The 25,169-nt window shown below is 29.6% G+C and overlaps 3 protein-coding genes across 5 annotated transcripts; all 3 read left to right on the forward strand.

The window, feature by feature from the left end:
- The first annotated feature begins 194 nt into the window (after positions 1-194).
- On the forward strand, positions 195-2,298 carry LOC116765254 (protein CWC15 homolog). Of its 2 annotated transcripts, XM_061522412.1 has the most exons (5): positions 195-335; positions 454-606; positions 678-957; positions 1,461-1,565; positions 1,682-2,298. In XM_061522412.1, exons 2-5 carry the CDS (start codon positions 476-478, stop codon positions 1,817-1,819), a joined length of 654 nt encoding a protein of 217 aa, XP_061378396.1. In that variant the 5' UTR covers positions 195-335; positions 454-475; the 3' UTR covers positions 1,820-2,298. The 2 variants fall into 2 exon arrangements, with proteins under 2 accessions (XP_061378396.1, XP_032510569.2); XM_032654678.2 differs by lacking the exon at positions 195-335 and having other exon boundaries at positions 342-606.
- A 2,145-nt stretch (positions 2,299-4,443) lies between these two features.
- On the forward strand, positions 4,444-8,930 carry LOC116779854 (protein 60A). The gene is made up of 7 exons (XM_032674357.2): positions 4,444-4,966; positions 6,154-6,343; positions 6,592-6,746; positions 6,857-7,057; positions 7,569-7,642; positions 7,931-8,065; positions 8,341-8,930. Exons 1-7 carry the CDS (start codon positions 4,588-4,590, stop codon positions 8,464-8,466), a joined length of 1,260 nt encoding a protein of 419 aa, XP_032530248.1. The 5' UTR covers positions 4,444-4,587; the 3' UTR covers positions 8,467-8,930.
- Positions 8,931-9,937: 1,007 nt separating this feature from the next.
- Positions 9,938-23,832, forward strand: LOC116765284 (G-protein coupled receptor Mth2-like). 2 transcript variants are annotated; one of them, XM_032654722.2, is made up of 9 exons: positions 9,941-11,270; positions 12,863-13,110; positions 14,397-14,580; positions 15,182-15,260; positions 18,400-18,584; positions 19,031-19,223; positions 20,409-20,599; positions 21,237-21,263; positions 21,576-23,832. In XM_032654722.2, exons 1-9 carry the CDS (start codon positions 10,298-10,300, stop codon positions 21,710-21,712), a joined length of 2,217 nt encoding a protein of 738 aa, XP_032510613.2. In that variant the 5' UTR covers positions 9,941-10,297; the 3' UTR covers positions 21,713-23,832. The 2 variants fall into 2 exon arrangements, with proteins under 2 accessions (XP_032510614.2, XP_032510613.2); XM_032654723.2 differs by lacking the exon at positions 21,237-21,263 and having other exon boundaries at positions 9,938-11,270.
- The last annotated feature ends 1,337 nt before the right edge of the window (positions 23,833-25,169 follow it).

Genomic DNA, 25,169 nt, shown 5'->3' on the forward strand with positions numbered 1-25,169 from the left:
AGGAAAAAAAAATACTTCACTGTAGAACTAACATTAAAGCTAATTATGAGGAATTATGTTACTGATACAAAATTCTTTAAAAAAATCTTTACTCTTTTCATTTTTAGAATAATTAGTTGGATAATTGATTAAGAAGTTAGTTTTTTTAATACATTTGAACTGATACCTTTTTATAATTCAGTTCATGGTCCTAGATAATAGAAATTGTTTTACAGAGGAAATTATTCATTTGAAATTAAAATATTCAACTACGTCATTAAAAATAACTAAAATGCGAATTATTGCTGTCAACCATATTATGCATTAGCGTTTTTTATATATATCTGTAGGAAAAGGTAGGCTCACTTTTTGGAATTTTGACATTTGTGATTGTATTATTTGGTTTTTGTAACTATAATAAAAAGGTTAACGAGCTTTTCCTGATACACATCGATAAAGTTTTAACTTATTTAGTACCTCCTGGTTTCTCTTCAAAATGACGACAGCTGCTAGACCGACTTTTGATCCCGCAAGGGGTGGCACAGGACGAGGAGAAAAAGATCTTAGCGCTATATCACGTCAGTATTCTAGTAGGGATCTTCCAGGTCATACCAAACTTAAATACAGGTAGGTAATTTACACGAATTTAGTATTTGTAAATTTTTATATTATTGAATTAAATAATGTTTTTTTTTTAGGGAGCAAGGTCAAGGGACCACAGAAGAATTGCGTGCACGTGATTTTCGCAAGGAACTTGACGAGAGAGAAAAAGAAATTAAGGGGCCTAGTTCTAGGAAACAAGTAGAACCACCTGTTAAGAGACTTAAAGTAGACCAAGTCCCAGCTGCAAGTCTTGATGCTGACGATCCACTTGAAGGAGATTCGTCTGATTCCGATGACTCAGATGATGATACAGCTGCGCTTTTGGCCGAACTTAACAAAATTAAAAAGGAGCGTGCCATTGAGCAAGCCAAAAAGGTTGTTTTTATATAATTATTGTATATCATCTTTGTGTTTAATATGGAACAGTTGAATGTTCAACTTTTATTTTAAAATATTGTGCACACATTGCTTATTATTGCATTATACTTTCATTTTATTTATTTTTCAATAATTCATACAAAGAACTCTCATGGCCTTTTATTGCAATTATAAAAAAATCATGTGGACCCTCTAAGGGAGAAACTTTATTTTACTGTTTGGTTCCATATAAAGAAAGAGTAGTAATTTTATGAGGCTTGAAATATGGTAATAAAAGATGGCATGTGTAGAGGAAAAACACTTTAAGATCTAAGACTTTCACGAGTTTTATTCATTTAAATGAAACACTTTAAGGTCAGGACTCGAATTGATAGAAACATACTCAATGTTATTAATTATTATTGGATTGTGTAATAATATATAGATCTATTTTAATACAACTTTGTGAAAATATTCTTCCATGTTGAATTTGAGTAATTTTAACTTAAATTTATGCTTAGGAAGCTGAGAAGAAACAAGAGGAAGAAAGGATAAGAATGGAAAATATTTTATCTGGAAATCCTTTGTTAAATTATTCCTCAGCAGCACAAAAAAACGACTTAAAGGTAAGACATAGTTGTAGTTAAATGTAACAACACATCTTCATATGGAAAATTATTTAAAAATATAATTATTTTGATTTTTTTTTGCATCATTAGGGTATATCATTTGTTTGTTACAGGTTAAGAGGAGGTGGGATGATGATGTCGTATTTAAAAACTGTGCTAGAACGGAACCAGACAAAAAAGGGAATACATTTATTAATGATTCCTTAAGGTCAGAATTCCATAAGAAATTTATGGAAAAATATGTGAAATAGTTGTTTCCTAAATGCGTGGTAAGAATAATTATAATTAGAATAATTTTTAGGTGATAAATACCAGAGACATTTTCTTATACATTTTATATAAAAAAATTATAAAGTGTGTACCTTTTTATGTCGAACGGAATGTTTAAAAACAAAATTATGTATGCACGATTTCAATGTAAGTTGTAAAAGTAAAGAAATGTTAGTTTTATTTGTTATGACTTAGATTGTTACTCATGGGTATATCCATTAGTAAAGGATATTTCTGTTTTAAACCCACATGAACCGCATTAGTATATCGAGAAGGAATACAAAAACTCAGATATGTTTTGATTCTATATTTGTGTTGAAAACATTATGATGGATATGAAAAATGTAAAATATATTGTAAGTGCACTTTTAATTATACTTCATTGTAACAAAGTTATTTGAATTACTTTGATTTTGTATTAAATGTCTTATAATAATTAAATATATGTAAGGTCAATAAAGGTGATGTTTTTTTTCCTGCGATGTCTATGTCCTATAAAACTATTTTTGGTATGAATTTATTAATTGCATGTTAATTTCTTCTTTAACATATTTAGTTTACAGTTCTAACTATATATTTTGAAACAGGAAAACTGAAATAATATGTAAATATAAAACAACCAGAGTACTGATCTGTAGCATTATCACACACTTGTATGCATGCCACATATGGATTGTTTACACAACTTTTTCGTTCATTATTCTATACACATGATAGTATTTACTTAGTTTCAAGATTTTTGTAATGCCATAGGCTTCATTTGCACTGGAATCATGGAATATTTTGCTAATGTTGATGTGTTACTTGAATTAAAAAATTAGAAGCTTTCAAAATGTGTATGTGAACTCCATTTATAAATTAGGCTGAATAAAATGATAATTATTAATCATGATCTGACTTTCCTTTATATCAAGTAGTAATTTGTTTCCATGAAAAATATATCAAAGCTGTTTTGGGCCCAACAAAATCTCTTGATTTTAGTCATTGTAAATCTATGTACTAATATTATGAAAAATTTACGTGTAACTGATTGTAATGTGTAAAGTTAATTAAGGGATGGCGTGTATGAAGAATTATAGATTATCAAAAAATATAAGCTTGTGCTAACCGATTTATTAGTAGTTGGTATACACGGTCAAAATTCTTATATTTCATTAAAATTATATGTTGTTACTTTATTTGTTGTGTATGAACCTTGTTTGGAAAATAATATGAAGTTTCCATTTACTTTCTAAATTAATATTTATTATATTTTTTTATTGATCTGCATATTGAACAGAATTTAAGTGGTATTTACGGCCAGTAACATGGTTTTTTTTTTATTTAGGCAAATTTAATATAAATAAATAGAATATTATTGTGACAAGAAAAACAACGTTTTAATTTATCCAACTAGTTAACTATTATAAAAGTTTTTAAGAAATCCTTATTTCAGTAGTCTGTAACATTACTTAGAAAAGCATATTTATAAATACACTAATATCTGAAGTAAAGTGTTAATATTATCAATATTTTTTAAAATTAAATCATAACTTTTTATGAGCTTAATACTTAATGAGGCATCGCGGGATACTTTCTACATAATATAAAAAAGTACAGATCTTGATGCAATGGAATCGATGGGAGGTTTATTTGTTTTAGAATGTTGCTGTGGAATTTTTTTTATGTCTTAAAAGAATTGTAAAGAATTTTTTAGTTTTTAGCACTTAAGTGGGATATTAATTGGCTGCTTCCTCTGCCTACAAGATGACTAATTGTTGGTGACATTTTGTAACAATTAACCGTCTACCTGGCAATTGTTTAAGTTTATCAAAAGGAGGTATGTCTTAACACCATAGTAATCAAAAGTCCAACGAATACAAACTTCGTCTTCATGAAAAATTGGACAGCAGGAAATTCATAACTTTAACTGATATAAAAAAGTTGAAATGAGTTAATAAGAAGCAGAATAACACACATTTCCTCAGGTTTGGTTACCAGTATATGTACCTATGTTTTTAAGCACCTAAATTAATATTTTCTTTATCGCTTGTCAGACTTTTAATGAAAGTCTAAAGTAAGTCAAAGTTTATTTCATAACGATATTTTATTAGCTTTCCTATTCACCATACTGGTATGTATGTATGTATGGTATGAAAACATTAGTAACGATTAGGTCCCTGTCTTAGTAGTTGATAATGAGAAAGTAATGATCAACAAAAAATTCAAATCTGCAAAAATTATTTTCTTAGTTAACGATAAACGTTAACTAAGTAATTAGTGTTAAACTTATTCCTGCAAGGACGACACGATGTCTCGGGTAAAAGTTAGTAGATAATATACTCGATGATGAAAAAAAATTGATAACAGTTAATTTAAAATTTAAAAAAATATATGCTTTTTAATGATATGAATATAATCCAAAACATTAAAATTTGTATATAGGATAAACTAATCTTGGTATAGGGTCAGATTATTAAATATGCCGCATTTTGCGATGGAAATTCCAAGCTGATCGAGACATGCGAATGCGCACAACCGCGGCATCATTGTTTACATTAGTAAATTAATGTATGGTCGGAGAGGGGGGGCTGCGGCGAGCGCGGCGGTCGGCGGACGGCGGCCTACCTTGAGTGGGCAGGTTCAGTGGCTGTGACTGCGGTCTGCGGTTTGCTCTCTGGGCAGTAGTGAATATTCGCTGTCGTCTCACTCGTTAGTCGCCACTTGAGTGGGCGCTTTAAAGGAATCAGTGTACACAATAAGTTTTTTTATGAACATGGCCGGCACGGAGATGATTTTTCTTCTTGCAAGTTTTGTGTTATTTGTAACTGAATGTGAATGTGCTCTTTCCGGGTTGTATATAGATAATGGTGTAGATCAGACGGTGATACACCATTCTATGACGCGACATGAAAGGCAAGTAGTTGAACATGAAATTCTGGAGCTTTTAGGGCTCGGAGAGAGGCCGAGACGTACCCAAGCGCCGCCACTGGACCGATCAGCACCAAGTTTTTTATTAGATGTTTACAAACAACTTGCCGAAGAACATGAACAAGCTCGTCCAACACGTAGCTCCGAAATGGCTCTTTCTGGTGAAGAGCAACATGCAATTGACGAGAGCGATCTTATTATGACATTCCAGAGCAAGAGTAAGTCATAATTGTTAAGAATTGTACAGTGTCTTCTTTGTTTGTTTTAATAGTATTTATTAAAATACCAATCGTATGTAACAAAATACGTAACGAGTGTTTTCTCAGAAAGTTATTTATGTTCAGCTTTATCAGTTACAAAGTGTAGTACAGTAAATAGTAAATTAACTACTTTTAATTTATGATCTGGGTAATAAAATGTTAAATTTTAATAAAAGGAGTTTAAAATTAAACTTTATTTAAAATAAAACAGATTAATATTAATGTTCTTGTCCTAGTTCTATTTGCATTAAAAGCATTTTATATTATTCGCACTTTTTTATGTTATTTGTAAAATACTTGGAAAATAAGTACTGAAAACCATAAAGTTTACATATAACTAAGTAAATTTAGACACGGAACTGCCACCTAAAAAAATTTTAAGTTATAAATTTTTCTGTTAAAAATATTTTAAAACGTATTAAAAACCATTCCATTAAACTACTTAACGCACTTCATTTGAAAAAAAAAATGAAAAACTAGAAACTTACATTATCGATAAGTCCGCAGGTAAAAATTAGCAGTCCCTTCTAAGCAACACCGGCTACAGTAAATCATTACTTAGAACGACGGCGCCAGCAGGGTAGAATCAAAGACCTCGTTATAATATAATGGACTAGACCATAATAAAGACCTTTTTACGTCTTTGTAGTCATTAGCCTTTTTCTACCTGTGCAATCTTTTAACAAGAATTTTGTTATTTATGGGATAATCAATATACAAATAGTTAGTCATTACGAAGTGGTTGTATTTAACCGTAGAAATATCTAAAATCTTTGGAATGAGAAATTAATTTTTAATTTGTAAAATAAATTGAACAGAAATAAAGGGATTTTTTAAATTAGCGCTAGAAAATAATAAATCCACGGGTAAATATCATTCCTTTGATCAAGCTTATACCTATCATTTAAAAAAATACGCTAATGATATAATGTACACGTGCATGTGGTGTTGTATTACACAAAGCTCGTGTGACCGCTCGGCACCTGTTCTTTACCATTTACTAAAACGCCATTATGAATACCAATATCCCACAGACGCTATACTTGAATAGTCAATATGTTGTCAATATTAATTATAGTAAGTATATCCAACTTAAACAACCTTATATGAGTCAAGAATAACCGGTTGTTTGGGAAAATTTTCAGAACACCACATGGGGTCACTTCGTCATGGTCACGGCCGGCATGTATGGTTTGATGTTGCCAGCGCGCCCGGCGACGCTTCATCTCTCTTGGCTGCAGAGCTTCGTCTGCATCAAGCCGCGACTCAGTCAGATGATCCAACAGCTTTATACACTGTTGTTGCACATCGGATCGTTAGTGTGGATAACTTAGGGTACCTATCGCTTTATTATAAAACAGATCCAGAAATAATACATAATTAAAACTCCATCTATACATTTACTTATATAGAGGAGGTTCTCGACAAATCGTCTCCATACACTGTCCGACATATAACATAATTTTTAAGTACTATTATCCTATTCGTAGATTCTAAAAATCAGCATGTTCTTTGATTTTTTAAAAGTTAGTAAACTCTTTTTATTATCGTAGTTTATTAAACACAACTTATTTTGATTTTAGAGGTCTTCAAATGGAAAAAGTTGCTGCGGTGAATACAAGTGCCGCATCTGAAGGATGGCTGGAGTTTAACGTAACGAGTGCTCTGGCTACATGGCTTGGAGCTCCGGCGGATAACAATGGATTTTTCATTACTCTTCACCCACATACGCAGCCAGGTGAATAAACGAAGATAGTGTATCGATAAATAATGTCAAAGCGACTGTTTCGATAAAGAATAGACTAGGAACGTGAAATTCATAACAGGAATATTGTTAATATTTTACAGAACGACACGTCAAACCAGAAGATATCGGTATACAGGAGACCCATGGTAATAATACTGAGGCTAAACAACCTTTTATGGTAGCTTTTTTCAAGAACGGACCTAAGCTCGGCAGCACAGATTCTGGTGCGAGAAAGAAACGTGAAGCAAGACGCTGGCGGAATCATGGTTACTCGGAAAATTATTTGAGAAATCCCCTCACGGGTAATTTAAAAGTTTTTATGTATGACTGGGAGATAAAAAGAAATTGTATTCTAATAACATCCATGTATAACACTTAAGAGATGAATTCTTACTTTTCAATTAAATTAAATAAAGCATAAAGTAACGGACTATTTTTATGTTATTAATTGACTGTTTTATATTTATTATATACAAAATTTTTATATGAGTAGGATTATTTTGTAAAATCTATGTGTATGACTTTAAATTGATATCACAAAGATCTATAGGTACAAAACGTTTTGTTCATTATTACTCAAGTATAGACGTAATAACGATTTATGGAACAAGTTTAACCATGCTTTAAAAAAAATGGCGTTTTGTAAACGCGCTCTTCTATCGTGACTGTTTATAATGAGATAAGATAAAGGTGAATGTTAGCATGTTTATTAGAAATAGTTTTATTGTCAGTTAATTTGTTGTATGAATATAATTAAAAAAAAAAATCAAACAATATCTACAAGTAGAGTTTGACCTTAGTTTATTTGTCTAGATACGTCACATTGGACTAGCCGGAGCTGCGAAATTCAAACGCTCTACGTTAGTTTCAAAGATTTGGAATGGCAGGTGAGTAAACACAGATATAGACTTTGAAGACAGACACGAAATATCTTATTCTGAGAAGAAATATCTTAAAATACACAATTAATTTTTTAAAAGAATTTTATAATATTATAATTATTTTTTCTCTGTTTAAAAATTTATGTCGATTGTTTTATAAAATTACATTCCAATCTTAAGCATTTAAGTTGCGACATATTAACAAAAACATTATTGAAACTCATAATATAGGTGATAATTATTGTAAAAAAGTTTGTATGTATGATACTTATAAATAATGTAACTTGTTTAAAGGATTGGATCATAGCACCAGATGGATATGGCGCATTCTACTGTAGCGGTGAATGTAACTTCCCTCTCAACGCACACAAGAACGCAACTAATCACGCCATCGTACAGACATTAGTTCATCTCTTGAATCCCACACAGGTTGACAGTCATTTACGTTCTAGTTTTACACTAAGGCCCAAATTCTATATCAAAATAGATATAAGATTTTGAGAATGATAACTTTTGGGTTATATAAGTTCCTTCGGTTTTATAAATTAGTAGCTTTTCGTTGGGGGAAGGCGACTTCCATGACTCTCGATTTAGTAAATTTCATCGTAATTCATCCAGTTATGTTCATATGATTGAAAAACCCACAACCGTGCCTAATATTTTTGAAATTATTTACATTTTTCTTACTGTCATTTATTTTCCAGGTGCCGAAGCCGTCATGTGCTCCCATAAAACTCTCCCCTATATCAGTTTTGTATTACACAGACGATTCTAATGTGATATTAAGAAAATACAAAAACATGGTTGTTAAGAGCTGTGGATGCCATTAATTCTTTAATATAAGTATTAGTTTTTGATAATCAAAACTAGTCGTGCATGAATATTAAGTAGGCTGTCCATAATTTAACACTTTTATGAACGAATTATGTGTTTTAAATTTAATATTAACATTTATCGTTGACTTGACATTAAATCTAGAACAGCTCTCACCCTTATTCATAAAATTATTACTCATTCTTATAAGAAATTGAATTTGTGTTTTTTATAAAAAAAGAATAAAGTACCTTATGTTGTATACGTCGATGCTTGTCTTATATTTTCTAAATGTAAGTAGATGTTAGTTCGTACAAATTGTAATAATTAATTACTTAGACTGAGTGATTATGTATTTAGTGATACGTGTAATACTCACAATTGTATTTCTTGTAAATGATTGCAACAAATGTGCCAATTTCCGAGTCAACTATGTATATTATGTGACTATGTGTAAATAAAGATTATTTTGAAAAACTTACTTGAGTTTTTTATTGTTATCTTAAAACTTGTAAAAAATAATAAATTTGAAGTACGAGGTATACGTTTTTTTTATTATTATATAATATATATATTATATTATTATATAATATGTATATATTTGGTTATACGTAACCGTGCTTTTACTTTATCTATATTTTGCAGGATTCAACAAGTTTTGATAAATAACACGTTGTTAATATTATGTTAAAAAGTATTCTAAAGTATTATAAACTGTTCCGCTTTTACTAATATAAATATTACTGTACTAAAGCATTATAAAAATTGAACTTAATCTTACGTAATGAAAAAACACTAGGTATATATTGTTCATGATATAATTAATATATTTTTGAAATCGTAAGTGGACAGACTATTTTTTTGTCTTTATTTTGCCCAATGTCTTAATCATTCTGCTTTATTATTATTATCGGTTAAGAAATGACATTTGTCTACATTTAAAGAGATTATACGTATTTTTTTATTATTCTTTAAGAAATGATTCACCCTTTAACCAAGTTAATGTCTAATACTACACTATATTATATTTATAGGACTCTATTTATTGTTTTGGAACCACAAACATAGATCTAACAAGAGATATTTTCATGTTGGAAATAATTAATTCATAAACTACACATTGCTGAGTTGAAAAAGATGTTTGGTTTCAATAGAAATATTTGTAAATAAATTTCACATTATAAATTATTATAAGGGATGTACAGAATTTATTAGCTTTATTACTTATGTTTATGCACTTTGAAAACAAAAAACTATTTGATTAAAACCAACACAATCGCTTCATAACATCTGTGTAACGTATTTTTAATTGAATAAATATAAATTTTACTATTAATTTATATTGTTGCGATACCATTACCTTCTAAGAAATCGACCGTCAGATTGATGTCGGTTATCGGCGTTCGGCGATAAGGCCTGAATAACAATATTGTCACTGATATCTTACGTTTTACTGAAGGCATGAGCATTATGCTTTCAGTTGATTAAATATTTATGTGCGTTACACTTAGTTTAAATACACCAGGACATTTTGTGTCAAAATTTTATGAGCAGTAATTCGAATAGGTAAATTAATTTGTCAGAAAGAATATAAAAGTTCCGGGAATGCTTTTTCAGTTGGGAGGAGTGTAATATAGTGGCGTCAACGACTTCAAGGGCGCTGCAGCCTCCCGCTACTGGTCCGTTGTTCATCATAGGCGTTCTATTTAGCCGGCTTCATTCAGCCGTCGTTGGCGACTTACAGCGCACGTATCATATAAAATCGTCAAACAAACATGCAGTCCGTACTGATCGAAGTATTCCACCAGTTGTAAATGAACTTGTTTCTTAAATAAGTATCAGGATATTATGTCAACAATGCCGGTTTTATTACTATTAAGTGCATTTTTTTTCACAGCAACTAGTGCAGACTTTTCAAATGATCTAAGTGATGTAGACAATGTTTTTCGAAAATGTTGCCCACGAGGTCAAAATTTGGTTAAAGTGTTGGACTTCAATGAAACTATAAGTGAATATTTTGAATGTGTTGATAGGGGTGGTTCAATAAATTTGTTTAAAATAAACAGTGAACCACTGTATGTGAGCGAAAGTGTTAAGGTTAATCACGGAATTCCATTAGATTGTCGTGATTTACAAATGACGACAATAGTTGCTGGAGACGAATTAGTTCCGTTGGCAGATAACTGTTATGACCGTCTCGTTGCTGAAGTTGTTAATGGTACCTTGGTACAAAGCGTCCCTAAGTCAGTAGTTTTAGTTTGCAATCGTAGTGATGTATCAGTCATACCAAATTCGCATCTAAGAATACAACAGGTAAGGAAATGTTGTCCCAGAGGACAAAAATTTGATGTACAACATCATGAGTGCAGAATAAGCGAAGATGCAGTAAATGACATTCAGTCACCTTTTTTGAAGTCAGACCGATCCAAAGGAAGTATTTATGAAATAAGTGATGGACTTCCCTGCAAAGTTAATGAATATACTGTAGAGCTGACCGAAGAAAAATTTAATTTGTCTATAGATGGCAGTACTTTAAATGTATTCAGTAGAGATGGTTTAAATGGAAGAACTTTCATGCCCGACGAATGGTGTCTGGAGGAGAAATACGGAGGGAAAGAATTATTGGCTCAAGTGTGCACTCATAACTGTGATAGTTTAAATGCTTATTGTGTGAGAAAATGTTGTCCACCAGGACAACACTTTAGGCCACGGCACTGTGGCACTTTAGCTAGTGCCTGCGTGCCTAACGATGATCCGGATGTCATGTACAATATATCTTCTTATTTGGACCCCCTAAAAGAAAAATTTAACGATTTATTTGGTGAGTTGAAATTATGTCTAAAATTTTCCGATTGAAAAAATATTTGCTTGCAAATTTATTTTCCCCCTGTCAATATCGTATAATATATATTATTTTAAATAATCTAAACTCTCCTAAATCCTATATTATGTTATCTAAAGCTTAAATCGTATCTCGATAACAAAAGACGTGTTTATCGGAGCCTAAAAAGTTTGTTAACGTGTAAATGTTTAATGTTTATAAATAAAAAATTATATATGGCATGTAGATTCAATGGATTTTTTTAAAATTATTCGGTAGCAGTCGATTGAGATTTTTTGTGAATGTTGACGTGTTTATTGTTACTAAACTACTGAATCATTTTAAGCAGAATCAAATAGATATTTATATTTACTAATATATTGTTTATATGGATATAACTTTCTGATAAAATTATACGCATCGGGAATTAAGTTTAATAGCATTATATATATATATATATATATAGTTATGTTTTTATTTTACAAATGTTTTCATTATAAACAATTAGATAAGGGGAAACTACAAGTATCTTAACTCATATCTAGAGTTATTTATTTTATCTACGTAAAGGAAAATAATACTAAAACTAAACCGGTAGCCTTTTTCATATCGTCAAAGAAATCAGGTTTTTCCCTAACAGTCTTTTATAATTTTTATTACATCATATAAAAAAATATTACCTTTTTATGCATAGCTTACAAAATTTTCATGAAATTATACTATAATTGCCATATCGACAAATTCAACAGACTATAAATTAAATTTCTACTAAAAAATAATCGGCTGATTAAGAAAATATATTAATAAAAATTAGCGAATTTTGTAATTCTTGAATTGTCCTTTTCATTACTTCGCAAGTAATAGTTATTTTTCAATCAACCCTTAAAAGTAACAAAGGGGTAATAAGTGTCTTGGGGTGCGTTCAGGTTTCAGGGTGTCACCTGGATATTTTTTAATATTTTTCAACTATACTAATTAAAATTCATTTAAAGGTATTAAATGGACCTAATTAATAAATATAAAGATGGCATTTCTATAATGCATAGTGTATAATTTATAATTATTATATTAATATTTCTAAACCGTTTATTATAAAAACTTTATATACGTTTTAATAATATAGCAGACACTATATTAGTTAAAGTGTCATATTAATAAAAGAAACCTTTAAAATAGTTCTGCAAATCTTTGTAACGAGTTCTGATTTTCAAGGTTCTATTGGGCTAATAATGTATAAGCAAAAGCAGTATTTTATTTTTAAATGGCGATAATTTTATACCAATACCCATTTTTACAATTAAAATAACATATCACACATCTCGTCTGCTCGTCATCACGGTTGCTGAAAAGTAACCGAAACGTCGGGAGTATGTAGTTTTTTACAAAAATAAATCACGCGTAGTTTATCCGAAAAATACTAGTTTCATTTAAATGATATAACAACAAAGTTAAAAAAATTATACTTATTATAAGCAATTAATAATGAAAGTTTCATTGAATTCTAGTGAGAAACTGTATTGTCTACCGTAAGTTAAGTTGTCTAACCATACTTTTCCTAATGTATAAAAAGTAAAAACTGATTACTCTTATAGATGTTATGGGTGTAAGGGTTGGATTGACTTGCGTCCACAAAAGGTACGCCTTAAATACATCAGTCCCTCAAGACGTGCACTGGATGACGAGGGACGCTCACCTGGAGACTGGGACTCTCCTCACAAACCAGTACTGCCTTGAGATGTTCGATCGTCGCGACTGTCCCACCAAAGACGTCCTCGTCACTGCCGTACTCTGTTTCATACCGGCAAACCCCGAACCAAAAGATTTCCGCATATCATTTATAGTAAGTAAGCTTATAAATACACTTCATTTTATTACTGTAGATTTCTTGAAGTGCGATTTATTAAAAAAAAGAATAATTTCGAAATGTATTGTAAATAAACAGTAATATTCAAACCAACGATAGATTTTCAGATACTTAAAACGTTACATTTCATCAAACATCATTAATAATGTTTATCTCTGTCTAGTTTAATATAGAAAAAGAAATTGCGTAGTCATATTTATTTATATGCAGAAGAAAATATCATAAATTACATGTAAATTCTGAGAGAAAGATGCGGTTAAATAATCTGCGATTTATTTATGTTCTGTGATACATAAAATAAAAAGGAAAATAAAATCATACAGCTCAAAAATATATTAAAGTATTTTATTAGCTTTACGAATTTTTTTAATGCTTGTGTTCACATTATTGATTTAGTGCATGCGTATATACTCGTATATATAATAAGAAAAAAATACAAACGGAAGAACTTTTTTTTATACATATATATATATTTCAAGATATTTCTATACAGAGCATTGATTTTGTTAGTGTGTGGGATTATCATAACGTTCCCACTATATATGTAAATTGAATTTTATGTTGGGATCTGCAATTTATAAAGGTATATAAATTGGTTTTTTGCTCATTTGGTTTGCCAATAGATTGAGATCACTAAGGAGTTTTTAGTGATGGATTGATTGATAATTGTAAATAAAAATACTCATATGAGCATTTCGCTTTATATAATTAAAATTGGATGAGTTTGTTTAATCACTAATTTTATGACTAGGAATATTTTATCTACGCATATGTAAAAGTAAACAAGAGTAAAGTGTAAAACGAAATACAGAAAAAATAATCCAACCAAGACTTAAATTCAATCGCTTTGATACAATTGCAATATTTTACTAGTTCAAAATCTTTATTAGACCAGAGTTTTTATATATTTAGTTTCTTTCATTATAGAGCGGCAAATAAGCCGACACAGTACACTTGCTGTTACAGGAGAGGCCTCCGTCTATAAATGTATCTAGGCTAAACGTTGCTTTAGTCTAAAATATTGGAATTTAAAAAGGAGAACGAATCAAGAATAATATTGTGAAAACAGTTTATTCTAATTATTAATAAAAGACTGAATAATTAGAGAATGTTAAACTACTTGCAATAATTTTCTTATAATAATAGTAAGACAGTCGTAAACAATAAATAAACAAACAGTCGGCCTTAAGGCTTAAGCATAATATTAATCTAATTAATACATATTCAATGTTTATAATATATTTATTTTTATCTATTAACAGATTATAGCAATTTCAAGCGTATGTTTAGCGCTCACATTGCTGGTATACATCATGTTGCCAGAGTTAAGAAATTTACATGGACAAACTCTTATTTGTCACGTGAGCATGATGCTGCTAGCTTTCACCTGCCTCGCAAGAGTTCAACACAGCGTTGTTCCTGATACAAATATTTGTACAATGCTAGGTAAGTATAAAATCCGATTCGTCGATGTTATTTCTTTTTTGTGCCATCATATTTTTTTGCCTAAATATTTCTATACAAAATTAATATCTGTGATGACGTAACTGGTAAAACATCACTTGTGAGTTAGATTAGTTTACACGTCGTTATTGTTTGAATAACACAACGTCTGCTTTGTCTGTTTCAACATTATGTTAAATATTGACCAGAAAAATATTGAGGCACAGATTTAACTAATATTAGCACTTATTGTTCATCGATAGAATTTTATGAAAATACGAGTATATCTTACAAGATGACAACTTTGAAATAATAAAAGTTTAGAAACAAGCTTGTATGTAAAACATAGTTAAGTTTTGCATACAAACCATTATTATTTTATGATGTTCTTGAATCGAAAAATCCAAATTATAATTCCATTTATCTTCTCAAATATGATAAATACAAATGCGATATGTGTAGTTGTTAAAGTGTGAATATATTTTGAACAGACGCTTGTGTAGAGATTGTAATTTCTATTGTCAAATTAGGGTAAATGACTATCTGAGATGAGATTTAAGTGTTTTGTTTATATTAATATATAATTTAATTGTTTACTGTTCAGGTTATGGTATATATTTTGGATTTGTAGCGGCATTTGCTTGGCTCAACGTCATGTGCTTCGACATCTGGTGGACATTTGGGTGAGATTTATTTTGTTTATTGTAAAATTAAGCTTAAATTCATAATAATATGATTAAAATATATACAAGTCATATAATTGTACTTTTGAATGGAGTCATGGAAATCTTTTTGTTATTTTATCTATTACTGGTTCATAGGCGATGATCCCCGTTGTTTGATATAGGAATAAAGTTTTCATAAGTTCAAGAAAACACGCATCGCCGAAGACGTATATTATACACTGTAAATATTTTAAAGTACGTTATTTTTTAAAATTTATACATTTTTAACAATTATTATATTACAATATTTTTTTAGATAATTTCAAAGGAATATAATATCGAAATTTTAATTGAAATCTAAGTTTTGCCGAATTCTTAGTACAACTGCAGACAATCGTTAAATTCAAAAAAGATTGTTTTTTATTTGTCTACATTTTCAAATGAGAATTTAGATTTTCTTTAAAAATTAAGATCGCTTCATTTCCAGGGCCCGTATTTACTTTAAGAGCCGCTGTTATTATATTTTATGATTTATGACACTTACTGGAAACATATGTTTTGATTAGATCGTCTATAAATATGTACAACGCAGACGTGATTTCGGAAGCGTAAATTAGTTGTAACACTGTTGTAATTTTTAGCCATTTTTTCTAGTTACGCGGTTTATGTTTACATTAACATTTGTCGGAACAGTTTCAGAGAAAAGTTACTGTAGTTCTAAAACGTTTGAGATGAATACGTACTAGAATTATGTCTTCAAATAGTTTACATTTTCAGAATCGTAATATGTACGTATTAGATATTCAGAAAATTCGTTATGATTTTCTTATGACAAAATATCACTTTGCTGTTTTAATATTGAAAATTACATTATTCGATTAATTGGAGGTAATAAAAGACTAGGGCGTGGAAGATTCTTGCTAATATGATATTTTCAATCATCGCCCGTCACCTGTTTAGGTACTCGTATGTTCTATGAATTGTATTATGGCTTACTGGCGTTAATAGTTGGTGTGACACTGCTAATCTAGGCTAGAAGTATTGATTGTAGGTAATATGTAACAAACGATAATGGCTTTGAAGTAATCTAATCAGAATTATTTACATTTACATTATGTATATGTAATTATTTCTGTTGATTGTTTTATTATTAAAGTCGACTTTTATTATTTTACTTATTTCTTAGTTTTGGTCAAATAAAATTACCCTAATTTTTATTATCATTGTTATAAAGTTATCCAGGTAAATAACAATATATATTTTAATTAAATAATGATATCAAAAAAGATATTACTCTACACTGTAGAGTCTACAGTCCCAGCAAATAGTGGTTTCTAATTTAAGTTATATAACTTCAATTCCGTATTGTTAACGACAAAAACATTTTCAATTTATTTAATATCACGTTTCAATTAAATGACAAATTAATTGTAGGATTGGCAGATCACTATTAAGCAATGACAATCACTTTATATATTAGGCCATAAAGTGGGAGGGACGGTAATTAACATTCACGTCAGTTAGGGAGTTTCAAGGCGTAATGTTATTGTATAATTGAAACAAAAACGCAAATCCAAATATAGCTGATGATCTATACTGCAACATAAAACAAGCGTTAGAGTCGGCGTCCAAGTGTTTATAATAACGACGTCTTAAACATGTAGCAGGTAAGCCCCGGTTTTATTATAAGTATACTATGTTTGTATTCGTACAAGCGGTTATAATTATCCAATAACTGCCACGGCTTCATTACTTCTTTATCTGTCGTTATCGGATTATTATCTCGGAGCTTTTCCAATCGTTAACTAGTCAATTGCCGTGAGCTGTGGGCGGATGATAGTAAAATTGATGTCAACACCATAATAACAACTAATTGTGGTCTAGAAAACTGGATAGATTTGCTATAAAATTTCATCAAAACTAATTCTATTTGAGAAATTACAAAACACTATCTTCAGTACTTAGTTAAGGCTAGGTTTATATGTGCACTCATTTGATAATTAAGTAATAACTGAAAGTTGCAAAGTTTTTAGACAAATTATTTTTCAATTCATTGTTTGTATAATATATTTTTATGGGCAAATATTTTATATTATCACTACAATATGATGACATACAGGAAGTTATTGGGATAAAAAAGATTAGAAAATTGTATAACGATAACAATAAAACATAAAAAATCTCTGACATAGCATACTCCTAAACAATATTCTAATATCTTTTTTTGGTTATTGGTAAGCAGCGTTCCGTTAACTGACGTGGATTTTTTATCCTGTAACTGCTGTTGATATCTCAACATAAGGTCAAGGTCGTAATACATTTTAAATAACAATGAATATAAGCGTATGGATAATATGAGACTTCTGATCATTCCTCAAATAGATCTTGATGAGATCGAATTGATGTTACATAAAGAAGAAAATAATGTACTGTACCAAAGTTTAAAAAGATAACTAAAAATTGGATTCAGCTTTAAGCAATTCTAAAATAAAAACACATAGACGTTAGTGGCGCTAAATAAAAGATATATGTTTAACCTATTATTTTTAATTGTTTCATCAATATGCATGTATGTTGTTTCTCAGTTTGTCTGTCTATAAATATTGAGAACCCTTTTTTTAAAAAAGGTTTCAAAGAAAATTTTCTTTAAGAATAAGTATTCATCTTAATCATTACATTTTCTTTCCATTTAATTTATAAATAAAAATATCTACACTATTGGAAGTATTTATGGTTTATATTTAAAACAATAAACACAACATTATTAAATCCAAGTGGTGTTATTATTGTCCTTCAAAATGTTTCTTTACATTTACGCTTTAACAATGATCGTTTTACTCATAACTCGTTATGTTAAGTAATATTAGTATTACATTAAGTATCTGCATACAAAGCTGTATATGTTTAATGGATATCGTTTAAATGTTAAAGATAAGAAAATAATTAACGATAATCTTAAATTCATATAATGCAAGTTATAAGGTTGTGATTAACTAAAAATAGATTGACAAATATAATTGGGACAAATTTGCTACCTCTTAATCTGTCAGTGATGTTCCCTTATGTACGATTTAGATTATTTTATTTAGGTGATAGTCATTAATATCAAGTGTATTGATGTATTAATAATTAAATTGAGTTTTTTTTCTTTTACCAGGAGTATCCGTTCAGTAAAGCCGCTTCGAAAGTCTCATTCGGAACGCCGGCGGTTTTTGTGGTATTCTCTGTACGCATGGAGCGTGACAATATTGCTAACGGTGACAATGTATCTGTTGGATAAATATCCTGTGTCTGATCTCCTTGATGCTGAAATTGGAACCATGTCGTGTTGGTTTGGTTCAGGTGGGATTTATACACTATAAGGGTAATATGCAATTTAAGTTTTTCTTCATAAGCGATTTTATAACTGTATAATGCAGATCATTATTTGATGCGTTGAAATCGATTTTTTAAAGTGAAAAAATCTATTGCGACAGTATTGAATTTAAAAAGAAACAATTGTTATTGTTCGATTAAAATAGATAAGATTAGTAATATTATCAAAAAGACATTTGTTTTATTTATAAACATTAATCACTAAAACGATTAATTGGTCATAATAATGATATTACAACATTGTGTCATGTTTAAAAATATACTACACTATAACCATATGGTTTCACATTTGTATGTTTATGTTTTCGGGTTTCCAAAGTTTCTGACAAATAATTTTAACACCTTTGCTATTTCAAAGATCTGTATGTATTGTTGTGTATCTTCCTAATATATTTTTGTTATGGTGTTTATAGCACAGAACACGGAATCAGATTGGCCACATTATATATTCTTCGTGGTTCCAATGGGTGTGGTGACTTGCACTAATTTCATCCTGTGGCTGCTCACTGCCCGGCATTGTGCTCAAGTGAAGTCAGAGGTTCATCGCCTCCAAGCCGGGTCGGTTGGTGACCGAGCAAAAAAAAGATTTCGGATTGATAGAGCAAAGTAGGTTTAAATTAATTTTTCTGAATATTATTGTTTTGCTATTTTTTGACAGCATCGAAGAATGGACAAAGAGAATTCCTAACAGATTTTTGTTAAACTGCATGACGTAGGTTATATATCAGAATTATACAAAGTCTAACGATAATAGACATTGTTTAATGTATCCATAGCATCTGCGTGCTCTTGTTAGGCCGTGGGAAGCAGTTTTTATTTATATAAATAACAAATCTTTGACTGTGAGGCTAAATGGCTGGACAGTTATTTTCATACCGTAATTGCTTAATAGGGAAGTAAATAAAGTTATGTTATATTTGACTTATTAACGTTATAAAATACATTAAGATTATCCTCATTAATATAAATGCTTCTATTATCTTGTGTTCGTATTGCATACAATACATCATAATTAATAATTAGAAGCCTTAGGGACCATGTTAAATTTACGGCCCATTATTGTTGTTCTGTTTATGGTCGACTCTACTCTTGCTAGCTTAATGTGTCATATTTTATTAGAGTTGTTTCCAAATGTATGTATCTTATAAAGTAATTTATAATTCTGTATCAAATAGACGTTGTTTCCATCATTTTTGACTATCGATTCGATTGTATAAGGTTGTGAAAATAAAGATAAACCACATTGTATACACAAATTTTGTTTCGCAAACGAATTTTATTATTTAAATCTACTTACAAAGCTGTATTCGATTATTATCTCTATGGATAAAATGGGGCCGATCGTATATTGTTTCACTTAATATAAAAGGTCACCGTGTTAATTGTTAATTTTATAGTGTTACGTATCGTCTGGACCTTTGATAGGTGATATTAAGCTACATTTTATAGAAATCGTTTCTTTCTAATCAATACTCGTTTATACCTTCCCAACATGTTACTAAAAAGCTGATTTTAGGCAATACACCGCTTTCTATTTAAGTATTAAGACATAAGTATTGGATGACATTCACACTTTACTCTCAATTCTTATAAATCAGAAACAATTCAGTAGTTTTTTCGTGTGATAGTAACAAACATCCGTACATTCAGTCACTCAAACATGATTACGAGTTTATGACATAAGATAAATTCTAGCAGAGTTAAACAGTTTCTTTTAACAACTAGCCAGGAAACGATAATAACTTTTTAATTTCGGTAATTTTACTAACAATTTCTAAAATATCTTTCTAGGTACGTTCTAACTGGGAAGCTGTGGGTGGTAATGGGTGCAGGTTGGGTGTCGGAGCTAGTTTCAACGTTAGTCTCACAACCACAATGGCTTTGGAATATAGTGGATCTTATTAATGAAATGCAAGGAGTTTTTATATTTCTTATACTTGTAGTGAAACCGAAGCTATATTACCTTATCCGGAAGAGGCTTGGTAAGTTACATTTTATATTATTACATTTTCAACAACGCCATTCATTTTAATTCTTTATAAAATGTTATGAATGATTATTATAGTATATTATTGTTGTATATTTATAAAGCGATATAGTTAGATAAAATAATTTGAAACATACATTTTATGTTTAAAGAACAATAATGTTTAGTTCTTATTTAATTTAATTCTTGGAAGCAATGAATAATGTATGTCTACGTGATAGGGAATTTCAAAGCGTTCGGTTTGCTATGACGCATCAGGTGTTGCGCTATTTATACTTAATAATATAGATGCTGATTATAGATAGAGTACTTATATCTTATCTCTGAGTTTAATATAAAAAAAGATTTGATTTTATTATATTTACCTTAAACTTTATTGCGAAAGTTGCACCAAATTATTGATATCTTTAACATTTCACTATCTATGTATCGTGACTGTTTCCGAGTTAAATAACGACTACTATTTTACAATATAAATTTGTGGTCAGAAACCTTTGTAGCAGGTTTTGCTACAATTTTATTACACTGAATTAATATTTAAGTAAGCATTTAGGAGGATGTAATCAAAATATATATTTTTATTTGAATTATGATTTTATTGAACGAATTCGTAATGAGGTATGTTTTTACAGGTTCATCCCCGACACCGATTGATACAAGTATATCCTAGCTTAATATTGTCGTTTTCAACTAATTCTAACTTCCAATACTACAATGGGCGTAGTTATTACTATATTGGTGTTAGAAATTTAATAATTCTCGCTATGTGTAGTGGTGCTTAAAATAAGGTGTACCTTGTAACTTTAAAATTAGGATAACATCTATCCAGCTTCAACTAATACCACATCGTCTATAATCATATTAATATATTTTGCTGTTTTGCTACTTTCCTACTAGAGATGGGCACATTATTTATATTCATTACTGAAATATGTCATAGAAAACGTTATTAATTCTAACTAATATAACAGGAATGGAAAAGCCGAATACTCAGAACAACGCTACTTCATCGTCAGGGAGGACTTCATCAACTTTTCTATCTCGGACTATCAGTTCTGACGAACGTGGTAATTTGAGGATCACACCTAATAATATCAAACAGATTTAGTATTTTGTCTGACTGTATACAGATCTTGTTATTATACGCTTAAGGTTTAATTTAGCACGTCTTAAATAAATTTTGTTGTTAAGTATTTGCACTCGCATATATAAATAACTTTATTAAAAGTATTGCTCTTCTCGTGGCTTTAAATATATTTAAAATATGATTAATGGAATGGCTGTCGGAGTAATAATGTAAAAACTGGGGTTTGTTAAATAATCATGTGATGATTCTTTTATTAATATTCATGACCAAAATCTATTTAGATAGTTGAATAATAACACTATAGTAGAAGATAATTCAAATATGTTTTGTAATGTAGATGTGATTACAAATTTTTAAACATTTTTGCAGTAATTAAGATATCTACTACTGTGCTAAAATTTTATTTTAATTGTAAAATTATATTTTTGTGTTAATTTTTGCAAAATTAGAATACTAAATATTATTGTCTAGTCATACTGTAAGATATAAAAAATAAATACGATTACCATACGAAAGTTAGTGTTAGTTGAATAATTTACAACTTTTGAAGGTGACTTATTTTATAAACAGCTAAGCGTTCAAATACACCAACGGCACGTTGCCAACTGAAGTCCTCAAAAAATAGGAAATTCTTTATCACCTATTGACAAAGTGTTGAGAAAGACTTCTCTTACTCTATCGATGTCTACACAAAAAAAATACACTTGAACAGTGCTTTGGTCTCTTAGTACTGACAAAATGTAATATGTTTATGAGAACTGAATTCAAAAAATTATCGTATAAAAAGTAAACAAACATAAATGTTCGTAATACATTAACAAGAATATGTTAAAATTTTTTAATTTTTTGTCATGGAAACGTCATGTATACTTTTGTATAGCTGATTATGTTTTAAATAGTTATACAATAATAATGATTCCTAACTGTGAAAAGTTCGTTTGTTATTTTTTTTGAATTGTGCTTACATATAGAAGATTAAGATTTAAATGTTAAGTTATATGAATATTGATTATACTTAATTATTATCTGTCATTCCAATGCTGTGTTTCATTAAAGATACATTTTTTATTTATACGTATATATAGTTTTTTAAGCACCGTCACCATTTCTAAAAATACTCAGCGTATTTCACACGTTCAAGATTTTTAAGTAAATAGAAGATAAAACGAGAAAATGTGATTAATTTAATATATAAATAACTGGGCAATTCAATAGCAAGAAATATATCTTTTATAATAATTTAATAACCTACGATTTCTTGGCAATTTTTTTAATATTTGTATTAACGGGAGGAAATTGGTACCTATTAAAAAAACCTTAACTTTGATTTTGTTGATATGTGTATTTTTTTATACCAAAGTCTACTTGATGGAAGGTAGTCACCGTCACCCATAGATATCTGCAATCGATATATGGTTTCTCCCACCTTTGATATAATAGTAAGGTAACATAAAATTTATCTGTTCTAAGATTATTGAACATATAAAAGACCTGATATAGCGGTAGAATATTTAAAAAACTCATTGTATATAAATCACCATGTTTGAATATTTTCGTTATTAATTGAGCAAGTACATTCTCATGTTATATATATTTTTATATATACTTTATATTGAATTGCTGCTATTAAAGAGTTAAGGGGATATTTTTTCATAGTACCTACCGCATTAGAAGCAACACAGTAAATGATTTGTCCCTGGAAGAATAAATAAGTAATACAAAACAAGTGCTTTGGTTGTTTAAACAAATTCGAGCTTCGCTTTGAGACTATATTTAAAGAGTAATGCATATTTCATAACATCTCTTCTTTACACAAATTGAGTCTATGGTATTGAGTGAGGATTTACTACGGTTTTATTCAAAATATTTTTTCTTACATTGTCATTTTTTGAGAAAGTTTTGCATGGAACGTATAATGTAGTTTAAAGCTATCTTCAAAATTATGAATTTATTTACAACAGCATTCTTATACAGAAAGGTTAGACGGTATACAGCTTTGCATAAAATTTCGGACAACGGATTGGAGTGTCTTTGGATATAACTCGTTGTATACTCATAAAAATGTGACATCGATTTAGGAAAAAATTATTAAAAATTTCTATTTGATGGAATAAGTTAAAAATATATACGATATATTATTACTTATCGTAGTTTTTTTATTGCTATAGGCACACATATTTTAATAAATATAAAGTTTTTTTTATTAATCTAAACTTAATAATGAATCGAAAGAATGTAATTCATCCATTTCTTAGAAAGTATTTAATTATTTTAAGATTAAAAAGCAATATTATATAGTAATGGACAAAGTTTATTTATCGTATACTTTAAAGCATATACAGAATTTCAAAATAAACTTGTCCCCAACACTAATAATCATGTTTGCTGTAAGCATTCATTTTAAAATATATCGGCTCTTCATATCCTCACCTCGTTTTAAGACTTGCACCAAAACCAGTTTGGAGGAGCTTAGAGTAGACATTCCTCTATCCATGTTAGGTATAATATGCGCTTAAAAAAAAATTCTTTGTTTTGCGCTTCAGCTATCGAAAATTACATGTATCATGTAATACCAAGATTTAAAACGTCCAAAACACTATGTTTCTTATTGTATTGGACTATTTGTACACGAGAATGAATTTTGTTGAAGATAAATATACAATATTGCGTTGAAATTTATAATAAGGTACAAAAAAAGATTGGTATGCAAAAATATAGGTACACAGCCCGGCAATGAAACATCTTTTTTGGTTTCAACGAATCGTGAGGGATACTTTTAAAATATCTAGGATATTTTTTTCTATACAGTTATTTGGAATTCTTTTTAGTCAATTATGTTTTGGTTAGTTAGTTATCAAACATTGTGAATTTTAAAGACTTTGTAAATATAAATGATTAGCAATTAATGGAATTTTGGAAATGTAACTCTATAAGGAAATGTTAAAACAAAACATGTTTTGCATTTATTAGTACTATATAAATGTTAAAGTTGTATTATTGCTGAGTAAGATAGATAACATATGAGACAAAAACACAAAAATAGAAATATTGTCTAGGTGACTTAAAAATAACTGCAATTTTTCTTTAAATTTTTCAGAGAACTATTTACTTTTGTTAACGAAGGGAAGTATAAGGGTACAGATAAACAATAACTTAAAGAGTCGGTATTGTAACACCTAAGAGTTTCCAAGAGACATATCCTGGGGATATCCCATGATGACGTTATTACATCGCTTGTAAAGGTACGAAAAACTTGCTACATCTGCGGGGAGGCTGTTGGAACTGCTAAGCACTTGCTAGTGGGATGTAGGGTACTCCTGGATAGCGGTCGATACTCAAGTCGTCACAATAGGGTTTTAGAAATCATGCTTGAAGTGGTTAGTCTTTCGGTAGCAAGACACACGGTACAAGGTTTATACGTGGTAGAGTCCAGCTGTGGTCAAGTAACTATAGCTCGAACATGGGCTGGCTCGACCGG

Source organism: Danaus plexippus, chromosome 2 (genome assembly GCF_018135715.1).
Source record: "Danaus plexippus chromosome 2, MEX_DaPlex, whole genome shotgun sequence".
Lineage (NCBI taxonomy): Eukaryota > Metazoa > Arthropoda > Insecta > Lepidoptera > Nymphalidae > Danaus > Danaus plexippus.

Coding starts and splice junctions, on each gene's coding strand:
- LOC116765254 (XM_061522412.1), top strand. CDS start 476: ATGACGACAGCTGCTAGACCGACTTTTGATCCCGCAAGGGGTGGCACA. Junction 958..1,460: donor CCATTGAGCAAGCCAAAAAG/GTTGTTTTTATA, acceptor ATTTATGCTTAG/GAAGCTGAGAAGAAACAAGA. Junction 1,566..1,681: donor CACAAAAAAACGACTTAAAG/GTAAGACATAGT, acceptor TGTTTGTTACAG/GTTAAGAGGAGGTGGGATGA.
- LOC116779854 (XM_032674357.2), top strand. CDS start 4,588: ATGAACATGGCCGGCACGGAGATGATTTTTCTTCTTGCAAGTTTTGTG. Junction 6,747..6,856: donor TCACCCACATACGCAGCCAG/GTGAATAAACGA, acceptor AATATTTTACAG/AACGACACGTCAAACCAGAA. Junction 8,066..8,340: donor ATCTCTTGAATCCCACACAG/GTTGACAGTCAT, acceptor TTTATTTTCCAG/GTGCCGAAGCCGTCATGTGC.
- LOC116765284 (XM_032654722.2), top strand. CDS start 10,298: ATGTCAACAATGCCGGTTTTATTACTATTAAGTGCATTTTTTTTCACA. Junction 14,581..15,181: donor AAATATTTGTACAATGCTAG/GTAAGTATAAAA, acceptor TTTACTGTTCAG/GTTATGGTATATATTTTGGA. Junction 21,264..21,575: donor CCCGACACCGATTGATACAA/GTATATCCTAGC, acceptor CTAATATAACAG/GAATGGAAAAGCCGAATACT.